The 12,988-nt window shown below is 32.7% G+C and overlaps 1 protein-coding gene across 1 annotated transcript; it reads right to left on the reverse strand.

The window, feature by feature from the left end:
- Positions 1 to 2,191: 2,191 nt before the first annotated feature.
- On the reverse strand, positions 2,192 to 12,820 carry LOC106670693. The gene is made up of 5 exons (XM_014401233.2): positions 12,548 to 12,820; positions 4,429 to 4,525; positions 4,184 to 4,357; positions 3,864 to 4,119; positions 2,192 to 3,444 (listed from the first exon to the last, which is right to left on the reverse strand). The coding sequence occupies exons 1-5, from the start codon at positions 12,557 to 12,559 to the stop codon at positions 2,721 to 2,723; spliced, it is 1,263 nt and encodes a 420-aa protein (XP_014256719.1). The 5' UTR covers positions 12,560 to 12,820; the 3' UTR covers positions 2,192 to 2,720.
- Between the last annotated feature and the right edge of the window lie 168 nt (positions 12,821 to 12,988).

The raw sequence follows: 12,988 nt of genomic DNA on the forward strand, positions 1-12,988 counted from the left end.
ATTTGTTTGTTCCACTCAAATATTATACATATATATCTTATTATATACTAATAAATAAATATATATATATCTATAATATTTGACTCTTTCAAAAACGACGAATATTACTGTTAAGATTGCTCTAATTAATACGTACATTATATAAATAAATATATTTATGATATTTATTTATATACTGACCTTTTTAATTTGTACACACAATAACTCACACACCAACTCTGGCAGTGACAGATAGCTTATCTTTAAAATCAGTTTATATTTTGTGTTTTTTGTTTTTGTTTTTTAAATAATTTTTTTTTTGTAATTTTTTTTAAATATTTTTACATTTTTTTCCTTTTTTGTCTTAATTTTTGCTAATTCGTAAAAGACGAATATCGTCACAATGTCTATTTCTGCATTAAATATAATTATTCAATACTAGAAAAAAAATATAAAACAAATAAAATTCTTCACAAATAAACCATCTCATAGCACTCGTTGGCACTGCGCGGTACCGTCAAACGTGAGACTAACGGCTAACAACTTCAATAAACTTCACATCACATAATAGTAATAGATCACCATTATTATTATTTATTATTATATTCATTTTTTCATTAAATATAAAAATTGTCCAATAACAAAACTGAAAAGGATATGAGGACCTTTATCCATATTTTCCTCTGCCATACCATGTTTTTACTTTTTTTGTAATATATTTTAAAGGCCTTTTAGTTAAATATTTGCTTACAAGAAATTAATCCTGCAAAATTTTTACAAATTATCCTTGTTAAATGTTTAAAACACAACAATCTATACACTGTTTTAAAAAGTACAATATAGAAAATTTGCGACAGAACAAAATTGGTTTAATTTAATTTAGCTAAGTTAGGAAGCCAAATTAATCTACCTTAACAACAATAAAGTTTGAAAGACTATTTATTTTATATTTTAAATATTACGTATTATCAAATAATGCAAATAAAATATATACAATGTAAAATATTTTTATTTTATTATTACCAAATTGCTAAATTGAAAATCCTTTGACACAACCTTTATTTTCCCTTTTGACTATTTTTAAAGTTTTTATTAAAAAAGTAAAAAGATATGAAGAATGAAACAATAAAAAAGATCTGGTTTTCTCATTACTTTAATTACTAATGTTTTATATTTTTAATTTATACTTTTTCTCATTTTTTCTTTTTTTTTATTTATTTATTCATGTTTTTTGGAAAACCCACCAAATTCTCATCTAGTGTAAAACATGCAATTTGTGCTTTCTGACCGGTAGTCTAAACACAGTGGTCCTCAACCGTATATATTTTTTTTTCTCTCGTGCATGAGACAATAAATAACAATAAATATATGTATATAATATTTACGTTCGCAATACAATGTATATATATATTATACAAAAACTGCATCTCTCTGTCTGCCTGAGGCTGTTCTGACTGTACAATTCACAAATAAATATCACATGGTCTGTTAATTGTGTGTTCGACCAGTACAAACAACATTCTTTACAGTCGAACAGCCACATTCAGAGTCTGTTATCTATTTAAAAAGAAAAAATTACCAAGATTACCATCGAATAATGTAATTGAGGTTTAATTATTTCCTTGAACAATTTCCTATTTGATATACAAGATATATACCAATTTATTTAAATATACCAAATAAGAAGGTTGAAAACCACTGACCTAATGTACAATTTTTCCTATACATCCCTTACTATTTATAGATCAAAAACACATAATCCTCAAAATGTATAATCCATTTTTGTTTTTGTTTTTTATAAACAACAAATTTTTGGCACAAATTCTTCAATTTGACACAGTAAAATCAGTTCAATAAATTATTGTTTATTTTTTTAAAAAAACCTAACTCGCCTTTTATTTATTTGTCATGATGTTAACATTTACTTAGACAACCTGATTTTTTTTCTTTTTGTTAAAGCCCAACTGTAATAACAGAATAACAATATCATGAATCCTAATTTCTTTAAAATATTTTAATAATAAATCTTTGTATTAAAATCGGCTAAATTGTTGACATGTCTAATGGGTAAATAGGTCAGTAAAGAAATATACCCTATTTAAAAATTAGTACAACTGATTTTCAGCTGTACAATGAACAATAAACTTTTTATTATCATTTATTTTTTTAAGAAAAAATATTAGAATATTCGACTTTAGAATATTTGGTTTTTTTAATAATATTTTTTATTACTTTATCAATTGATCTGTTTTTCAGAGAATCCCAATTTTCCTGAAACTGTTATTTATGTAAATGTAATTTTAAAAACATTCATTTAAAAATGCGATGAGCACTTTATTAACCGGTCTTTCAATTTTTTATCCAATAACCGATTAAAAAACAGAGCAAAACATTTTTTTTTCTTCTAAAATTGTCCTTAATAGTCCATCTGAAATATTTACACGCAGACACCTGACATTTGTCCAGGCCGCACCAAAAACCAAAGGCAAAATACAAAGGAATGAAATAAAATGGGTGTTCGTCTGGCAGTCCGCCTCCCAAATTATTTCATTTGACAATAAATTTAAATACCCGTTTTGTTTTCCAACTAGACCAAGGATGAGACAAACACAGAGTCTGAAACAGTAATGTGCGTCTGTCAATTTAGGGAAGGGGTATAAAGCGGAGGAACGCACTGATTTGAGCGATATTAACAAACTATGTCTACTTTGTGCTAAGTGACTCTCAACACTTGGATTGTCTCATATCCTGTCATCTTCATCTTCATGCTCTTCCTGAGGATCTTCACTCTCCTCTTTGTAACCTGGGTGCTCAGAAATCGCATAATAATTACCATTATAAATTACTCCAAGTTCTCTGAGCACATCACCGCGTATGGTCGCTTTAATCGTCCAATTGTAACAATCTTCTGATTCACTTTCACGGTCTAGACGTTCGACATCGAGGATCTTCGAACTGAGCCTCTCGAGAATAATGCCAATGTCTTTGATAGTCAGGTGCCGTTTCTGGTCCACTGATAACTGATCGATGAGCAGGAGGAATTTTTCTGTTGTGACCGCTTCATCCGTCCCGGCCTCCGTCTCCGATTCTGAGCTGTCCTCTTGTCTTCTGGCTCCTTCGATATCCAAGAACCTCACATGACCTTTTGCGGATCTCGCCGTCCTCGGATGGTGCGGTGACGGCGAAGCCGATAGCGAGTCTTGGATCGGGCTGGTCGCTACAGATTTGTGCACAGCAATTTTCCGTCCTTCCTCGTGAAGGGAACAGCAATGGAAATCACACTCAGTTGCAGAATTTCCTGGTGAGCCACTCCTCTGGGGCGTGTGTGCATGATTCGAGCACTCAGGAGTGTGTACATGGATTGTAGTCGCTTCAAAAGAACCTGACCCTGATCCGCTCCCACGCTGAAGTTTAGGATACTGTTCATCATGATTAATCACTGTTATCTGAGGGCTTGCCTGATACCTGTAAACAAGTTTCAAATAAAATTAAATACATTCCACATAAATTGTACTAAATAGCTGAGTTTAGTTAAAATCTTTTTACAAAAAATGCATGTTGTACTACATATTCATCAAAATCAGCACTTATTTTAGACATATTGTAAAGCATATACACTTAATACATCAATGTAATCAATTGCGATTAATTATATTATTTCTTAAAGTTTTCTGACGAATGATTGGAGCAGTGACCAGTATATTGCTTCATATTTAGGGATGGTTAGGGTTATATTTAATTATATAAAGTTAAAAGTAGAATATTCATTTAAGGCGACAATGTTCTATTCATCAATATTAATCTTAACCATGAAACTCTTGTCAATAAATTGTTAATTGAATGCTCACATGACCTTTCCAATAATTTTTAATTATTACATTTACCTAGGAGGATAGACATCATTAATAACAGTCTCTTTTTTTCCAGTATTACTGTCTACGCTTGTCTGTATTACAAGCGACGGTTGCTTTCTTGGAGGAGCGGTCAAAGGCTGAGGTGAAGCTTCTTTCCTTTGCTGATCCCAATGCAGTACGACGGTGACACGTCCCTTATTGTCCATGATCTTCCATGAAGGACTCTCATCCTGCAGCTCTAACGCATGGATTGTCTCACATACGATTTTCGGTATCGCCGATATCGCTGGAACGAGAAAAGAATTTTGTTTGAGTCGATTTTTATACGGTGAGGTGCTCCGTATACCAACCAGTGCGTATTACGTCAACCCCAGTTGGGTACCACCTTTCTCCTTGACGGAGGAGTAAAATCACAGTATTATTGGGAAGGGTCCTGAAGTACTCGCCGTCCTCGACCTGGGTGCCGTCACTCTCTAGAACCAATCTCACTGGTTCGTTCACTGGTACTTGTAGCTTTTCTTTGCCTGTAATTAGACATAATTAATTAACTTTTGTCCTAATTGTAGATAATTTTGTTTTTAATTTTAAAACTCACCTTTTGTTTCTAAGTCTTTTAAACTAGTCACAACCAGACTTTTCCTAATATTACGCCAACTGTCCCATATCTTAAAGGGCCTCTTGCCTCTCAGCTCCTGGACAAAACAAAATAAATGTACATTTTCAACAAAAATATTTAGTTCATTCTTCTTGTACATTAACCTATTTAACATTTTTTTATTAAGATAAATATAAAAATGGCCTTGATATCAATTAAACAAATATTTTTAAAGAGTGTAAATGCAATTAAGTTAGCTCAATTAAATGCCAGGGGGACTGGAAGAAAATAGGGTTGGGGGATAGTCCCTTCATGGCCATATTATTAGCAAGGATGTGTCTCCCTTCACCCACAAAACGCGCCCTTGGCATTCCTCTCATGAGGCTCCAGAATTCTGTGAAGTTAATCAGCAGGAAATGTACCACATTTGAAAATATGAATTTTTTTTCCATGCGTTTCCAAAAAGAAAGCGAGTCTGATGAGGGGAGGCTGATGCCCCCGAAATCGTTATGAATAAAAAGAAAATAAGTTTGATGGTTGTCTGGCTTTGTCCTGAAAAGAAACCCAAGAAATATAAAAAGAGTAAAAAATATAGTCTGATTTGTATTGTTCATTCGCATAAATTGCACAGTATATAACAAAAGTCAAATAAATAATAATATTTTTTTCCAATGTCAAGAATAATATTTAATAAAATTTTACTTCTGATTATTATGTGTCATAAAGTTGTACATTTAAACCTGATAATAACTGTTAAGCAAAGTTTTAAAAATTAACTCCCTCTTTTAAACATAAATGATACCGGGTAGTGTACACAAGAGGCTGAGGGGCCACAGAGATCTGACAGCTTTAACTTACTGACTTCCCCTGATAAAATTGTCCCTTCCATATCTACTGTTCTACATGTTTCTCAGTCTTACCATGTTGAAAATACTGGATAGTATTTCATTAAAAAGAAAAATAAAAAAAAAGAAGAACACGATACAAATTATTGTAATTAAAGAAACCTATAATGGAACTCAGCAACCTTCATAGTTTTTTTTTAATATACTATTTTCAAAATAGATTAGTTAAAACAACAATTGTATCTGTTTAAGTACAATTAATAATAAGTATTTGATGCTATTTCTACAATTGTTTTGTAATTAAATTGTTTACTTTGTGTACTCATAAAATTTATTATTTAATAATAGAGAGATAAATTCTAATTCTATGATAAGACAATATATAAGATTATTAAGTAATGTGTGATGATTAGTGATCGTTAGTTAATGATTATTTGGAGATCGTGAGATGAAGTCTGGTGGGATGTAGGTTTTAGAAAAACATTTTCTTTATCATGCCAACATTTTGATCTTTATTGAGATATCTTCAGGGCTCAAAGTGTTTGTTCTCTGTGTCGATGTGTCATTCTTGTGTGTCATGTTGAGAGTGCCCACTAAAAAAAATTAATTCATGGAATCATGGACAACCTACATCCTCAACTCATGCTCATTGAAGGGCAATGGCAAGGGACACAAAAGCGTTTTTTCCTGGCATATTAAAACCATTCTTGACTATTGTTTTACAAATTATTTTTTCACAAATAAATTTCATAATTTAAAAGTGTTTGTGTGTGTGTTTATATTTTGTGATTTTCAGGTACTTCTCTCTCTTTCTTTTTCTCGCTCTCCTGCATGCTCTCTCTCTCTCTCTCTCTCTCTCTCTTTCTTTCTTTCTTTCTTTATTTATTTCTTTATTTATTTCTTTATTTCTCTCTCTAAATGTATAAATGTAATATTTCTCAGGTTAGACCCAAATGACAAGAAAATGACTCCAACCTGGCATCATAACACTGTTCAACATATTTGCTCTAAAAGGCTCAATGGTCAATATCATTGTCCTACTCTCAGATCATTTTGTAGGCAGTGTCAGGACTCATGTGCTTTGGCAAACTTTGCCTTTATTGAAGTTCTTGAATTAGCGATGCTAAGGCTGAACTTAGTTCAAAAATTAGAGTAAATTATTTATACATATTGATATGATGTTGATGGTGGGTTTTGGTCTGTGAGTCGGCGAACACATCTCAAACCAGCACAGGGTCACTTACAGGGGTCCATCTGAGTTCTCCATTGAAGATGGCAGAAAGCCGAAACATGTTTGAGTAACATCAAAAACTGGCTACTGTAGGTTCATCTATGTGCACCAGTTCAACATATTTGATACGATATAATATGATGGTTTTGAATAATTTAATTAAAGTACCAAATGGAAACCACACAAATGTGAATTATGTTCAATTCAAGTTAATCATACAGAATTAACAAACACATAAACACACCACACATATATGAAAAAATATTTTAAAATAAAATCATTTTGTAATCTATTTGTGATTTTAGTATTGGTAGTGTATTTTATTACATATGTTTAGAAGGATTAGTAGTTTCTACTGTAATATTTACTTAGCATTAGTAGTAGTATATAAATATAAATAATATTACATGGTCTTACATAGTTTTTCATAAAAAGATTCTCAGCAAAAAGAAGCAGAAAACTCTCTTTTTTTTTTAATTTCTTATTAATGTTTTACAAAGGAATGCTCAAGAGATAGTTTAATAATTTAGATAAAAAGTAGAATTTGATTTCATAAATTTCACTTGAGGATGTTTTGTGTAAGATTATTAATGGTGATGTGTCGTTTGCTCTTCGAACTACATTCATCATTTTAATTTAATGAACGACAACATAAATAAGAAAGTAGATTAACAACGTATCCAAATTTGTATTAGTGTCAATTTTAATTTTGACAATTATTTGTTATTTGATCGAGTCGAGAGCGTTTGAGCTGATGGTAGGGAAAATTGTTAAGAAAGCACAGGTTGCCCTTTGACAATCTCTTCTGGGACAGTTGTTTTTATAAATTTACATTCTGAATAAAAAATTTCAGAAAAAAATTTTACTATATTAAAATATTTTATTGCTGTAATTGAATACCATTTGAAGAATAATGGACTCCAGAATGTTTAATGAATTAATAAAAGTAAATTTAAATAGTTTACATATACAGGACAGTGTCTAAAAGGTGCTTTGATTGATAATTACAGTTTAAGAGTTTAAATTTAAATTAAAATGTGAAAATGAATTTTTAAAAAATTAATTAATTATATCATTCCTCCTAGTTGGCATATTATGTTAATTCAGTACCAGTTTTTCATGTGTATACAAATGTCTAATTTAAACAGTGAATTATATAGGTTTTATATTTATTAAATAAATAAAAAATTCAGATTTAAAAAAAACTATTTGAATACACGTTAAAAATTAGGTTTAATTTGAACCAAACAAGAAACAAATTACATTAAAAAAAAAGAAAATGATAGAAAAGACAACTGGTGAGAATAGAGGACAAACAGATAGAGATGGTAGAAATTTTGAAGACTTATGGAGAATGATAAGACAATAAGAGAGAGGAGGATGATATGTTTAGAAAAAAGTAAGCTTTGAAAAAAAGAAACAATTTAAAAACACAGCAAGAGAGAGAGAGAGAGAGAGAGAGAGAGAGAGAGAGAGAGAGAGAGAAGAGCGAGAGAGAGAGAAGAGCGAGAGAGAGAGAGAGAGAGAAGGAGAGAAGAATGTGCTAGAGAAAAGGACAAGGATGGATGGAATGAGTGAACGAGGTTTGTTTACGGCGCTCTCAATAGGCTAAGCCATCCATTCCAATCGGTCGTGCGGATTTAACGAACACATTTTTATGAAAAACCACGTTAAATTAATTAATTATAAAATAATTTATTGCTCAATTATTAACGAAGAAATTTATTTACTGGAAGTATCCCAATGATAAATCATATGGACTGTATTAGTTATTTTGCACATTGAATTATGGACAAAAATACAAATGAATGACAAAACGTGCTAATATGTTTGCTTGAGAGATTTATTTTATTTATTTTTTATTTATATGTCGTGAGGAGAGTAATAAAATTGTTTGAATAAATACTTATATATTATACATATTTTATAGCAGTTTGTATTTCGGCGTTGCAGACTGGCTAAACCATCAAAATTGATCGGTCGGGTAGGTATGGTCTCTTTGAGCGCCGTTTATCAAGCATTGAGGAGGAAATCTTCCCAAGTCTTGTCTGAACTTTTCATCGCAAGCGTTTTAAATTAAATGTCAAAATAAAACAAATTATGAAAAATGGAATTGGTTTTCATATTTAATTTGATGTGATCTGCAGCAGATGAAAATTTAATTAGTTGTTATTGTTTAATGTTAAAATAATTGATAGTGATAGCATTGAATAGACTGAGGCTTAGTGGGATTGATAAAATTGGCGCAGTGGGAAAAAACTAGATACATTTCTCCCGAATGTTTGGCGAGGGGGTGGCTGAAAAAAACACCCCGTACTTAAATTACAAACAGCTGGAAAAGACTGCAAGGGTAAAAATAGTGTCGGTCTCAGACGTTAAAGGAACTTCATCCAATAATCGTAAAGTACGACATCTTGTAAATTTTATTTTCTCCTCAAAGCTGTCATTGATGAAAACTTATAATTTTTCTAGTATTTTGTCAAAACTTGAGACATATTTTTTCTCGACAACGGGTCGCTTGCTCCTTGGAAAACAGAACCGTTCCATCCTTCTCGACAACTTTTCAAACGGTCGGGGCATGTCAGAAAAAGACAAACTGCCCATATTTTTACGTTTATGTTACATCAGGTCGAAAAGTAGTTATACTTGTAATCTCAGGGTTTTATATCAAGGCTAAATCTATCGATTCACCGGTTTAATATGCACTTAGATTATTGGAGATAAGGATGGTTTCTATCTCACGCGACCACTAAAGAGGGCTTACACACTCGGTTTAAATAGTATATCATAGTCACGGCATTTTGCAAAATTGAAACTGTTCAAAATAAAGACCTAGAGTAATGAATTTCGTTTTATAAGTTGGCCTTTACGTAGTAATTTTTTTTTTTAAATTGTATTGCTAGGAAGTTTATTAATTTTAAATCTTGGTAGAAAACGAACAAAAAATGTATTACTATTTACTTGATCATCTACATAATAAATTGCGCAAACTTTTAAACCTAAATTAAACAAAATAAAATCATTTTTAGATTATTTTAGTATTATTATGAAAACATTTTTTAATCCTTTGCTAATCCTTTTAAAGTGACTTAGAACAGTTGAAACTTTAAACTCAAATGATTCCATCCAGTTGTTTCTGTTGATTTTTTTATAAGCTCGTTTTATTAAAATAATCGATTTATATGTAAATATGAAATGTAACATTGTAAATGTTATCCTCAAGTTAGAGAAAATTTTAGACCAATTATCAATATTACTAATTTATTAATTTTTATTTAATTGTAGGCTATAATTTAATCTTAAATTCGGGATATTTTGAATGTCAATTTGTCGCTAAACTTTATTATAGATTTAGATTCTGAAGTAATCTGTAAGTAAATAAAATAATTTAATCCAAAGTTAAAAATGTTATAATTTTAAAAATCTGAATGTTTATTTATTGGGCCCTGATGAAGGTGAAATAAATCGTCGAAAGCTTGGCAAAATTAAGTGCGTCAATTTCATTTGCTGACTTTTTATACCAGGTATTAAGAAGAAAATTAAAACTTAAGTGTTGATCAATATAATAGTATGATGAAATAATAGATTTCTGGATGAGATAAAAGGCTCCTTAGTTTCGTAAAACGGTACGCTGTTAGCTCCAAAAAGTGGCGAGAGCTTTTTTTTTATCATAAAAACATTGATGTTGAATAACTGAGCTAAAGAAAGAAAACGTAAGGAAAAAAAGAAAGTCACGAGTCTAAGATAGAAAAGCGATAAAAGTGCCAAAGCAACCTGCCTACAACAGCACCTAGGTTCAAGTTTTAAGGAATATAGATCTCCGTATTTTTTTTTTTTTTTTTTTTTTTTTTTTTAGTTGAATTTCTGACGATTCACAAGTGCTCACGTTTCTGAACATCAGGTGAAAAACATTGTAACATCATAAAAGGTGTTGGTGGTAAAGGGTAGCCAACAGGAAAATTTTTCAAATGTGTCTGTTGTCTCGACCCCCTACACTTTGTATATTTTTACCTTTTTAAGCCCAAAGTTTGATACAAATTTTTAAGTTGCTTATTAACATAAAAACGTGAAGTTTAATAGATTTTTTCTTCCTTTAGGTTTCTGCTTAATACACACAAATACAATATAGTAATTTACCTAACGTACCTAATAAAACAGTTACTTTTTACCTAGAATTTGCTTTTTCGATAAACTTAGAAAAATTTTGTGATTTATTAAAAGTTTGAACCGGGTCTCGAAACTCCTTTTGTCCAGCGTGTCGACAGTAAAAAGTGATCAAATACCAACAGCAAAACAAATCATGATTTAAATTTTCTTGCTTGAATGAACAAATAGAAAAAATGTTAAACAGTGAACTTTACTTTTTATTATGCTTGTAATTTAATTTTTCGATAAACTTAGAAAACGTTTGTAACCGTAGGTCTACAAGTTTGTACCGAATCACACGAAACACCATTAAAAAATGTCCTTGGAGGCTCATCTGGCCAAAGATATAGGAAATGTCTTGTATAGATAAAAACAGCAAAAAAATCATGCTTTAAATTTTATTGCTTAAATGAACAGATTGAAAAAAAAGTAAAATAGTCATGATGAACTTCGACAAACTGTAGATCTAGAAGATGGTACCAGATCACTTGAAATAAAAATTAACCGTGGAGGTTCATCTGGCCAAAGATGTAGGAAAGAAAATAGATAATAACAAATTTAAAAAATCATCCAGTTTTTTAAAGGTTTATGTAATGGGACTGGATTAACGATATGACAATGTATGTTTTTCTCATTACGACAAAAACTAGACTAGGTAATACTGACAATCAAAAATCAGGTATGACCATAGAATCTTTTTTCTTTAGAAATTTGGCTGGGTTTTGAAACTCAAATCACCAATTTGGACGGTGTAACTATAAAATCCTTTTCATTACAGCCACCTTTAATTTTCAAGGGGAAACATAGTCACTGCGGCGCCCGCGTATTCGCGCACATAAATACGTTCAGGCTCGTCCACGTCCTAGAAGTACTTTCGCTCTCCTAGGCTTTTTCTTTGTTTCTCCGTCGATTTTTTCCCTACTCTGGACGTTGGAAGAGTTGAATATTTCAGGCCTGTAGAAACGGAACGGATCTCGTTCCGGCTCGGCAAGCTTCGGACTGGATCGACTTTCAGAAAAACCGTCTGACCGACAATCATGTTTTCTATTAAAACCTGAACGAAAAGCGATTTCCTCCAGAGGGAAGTCTTTACGGCCGTTTCCGAGAAAAGATTTTAAATAATCACGATTTATTACTTATTTTTTAATATATGGTTTGATTTTTGTTGTAATAATTAATGAAGGGGGATTTTTTAAAAAGCCGGCGTGTAATTATGGGCCAAATTGCAGGTGGAAGAGAAAGGACAAAATAAAGTAATAAATAATTAGGTCAATAGATGTGTGTAAATAGTAAGATTTAATGGCTACAGTTTTTTCTCACTGTCGCAGCATCCCTTTGTTTTTTGTTTTTTTTTTTCTCACACCTCTTCCTGCTCGTTTATTAGCCATTTATGGATCGTTAAATCCTTCGGAAAGGCGGGATTCGGCGAGTCAAAAGAGGATATCGCAGTTTATTAGGATTTGTGGATGAGTTTGATAAGGAAGTCAGGACGGGGGAGAGGCTTGCAGAGTTTCATTGATGGTCTTCTGGTCCCCCTCCCTTGACCCACTTTCCATCACTCGGTCTAACCTCGCACTCTCTTCTAATTCGACAGACATTTCCAATGCCGGGGCGGTCTAACGTCCCCCGTAGACAAGTAGAATGTGTAAAAGAGGAAAAAACCGTATGCGACAACGGCTGTTGTACGTTGTTTATGCAGAGGTTACATTGATGTGGGGCGTTATGTCTCAGTGCAGTACGAGACTCGAGACGTCCCTGCATTATGTTTTTAAAGGGTTCGAAGGTCCGACGAAGGGGTCGGGGCGTACCTGGTCGTCCCGATGTTGCAAAAGACGACTGTTTGTCAAGATTCTCTTAATATAAACAAAGATGAAAAAAATAAAACAGGGTTACTCACCTCTCTTGCCATTACATATCCTCTAAGGTGGTGGCATTAGTGAGCTCGCGTAAGCTTCCTAGGCCAACCGTTCTACCTCCGGCCCGGGAATCGGCCGGCGGCCGTCCGGATATGAAATAATTCTCGAAAGGCTACAATCCAGCAAAACCCACCCCTGGCGCTCGTCTGCCCATGGCAGCACCCAGCTCGACTCCCATACTGCCTAGTACTGCCATCTAGAATCGATTTCACTGCACCCACGCAGACCGAGAGCTTTCCCCACTACGGCCACCGCCACCCACACCCTCCACCCGCCCCCGGAGCGACTCGAATTTTCTCCTCACCCCGTCACACCCATCCCCGGCCTCCCAGAAAACAAAGCTCCCCTCGACCCCGCTTCCTTTCATCGCGAGTCCTTCACTCGTGGCACAGGGCCTTAATAAAAGACCTAACTATGCAGTT

The sequence above is a fragment of the Cimex lectularius genome, unplaced genomic scaffold (genome assembly GCF_000648675.2).
Source record: "Cimex lectularius strain Harlan isolate CLEC.00 unplaced genomic scaffold, Clec_2.1 scaffold85, whole genome shotgun sequence".
In the NCBI taxonomy this organism is placed as follows: Eukaryota; Metazoa; Arthropoda; class Insecta; order Hemiptera; family Cimicidae; genus Cimex; species Cimex lectularius.

What these genes read in the sequence shown, in the direction of transcription:
- LOC106670693 (XM_014401233.2), bottom strand. An exon ending in AAAAGACTTAGAAACAAAAG is followed by an intron (nt 4,358 to 4,428) that starts GTGAGTTTTAAA and finishes GTCTAATTACAG; the next exon opens with GCAAAGAAAAGCTACAAGTA. An exon ending in AATGATGTCTATCCTCCTAG is followed by an intron (nt 3,445 to 3,863) that starts GTAAATGTAATA and finishes ACTTGTTTACAG; the next exon opens with GTATCAGGCAAGCCCTCAGA.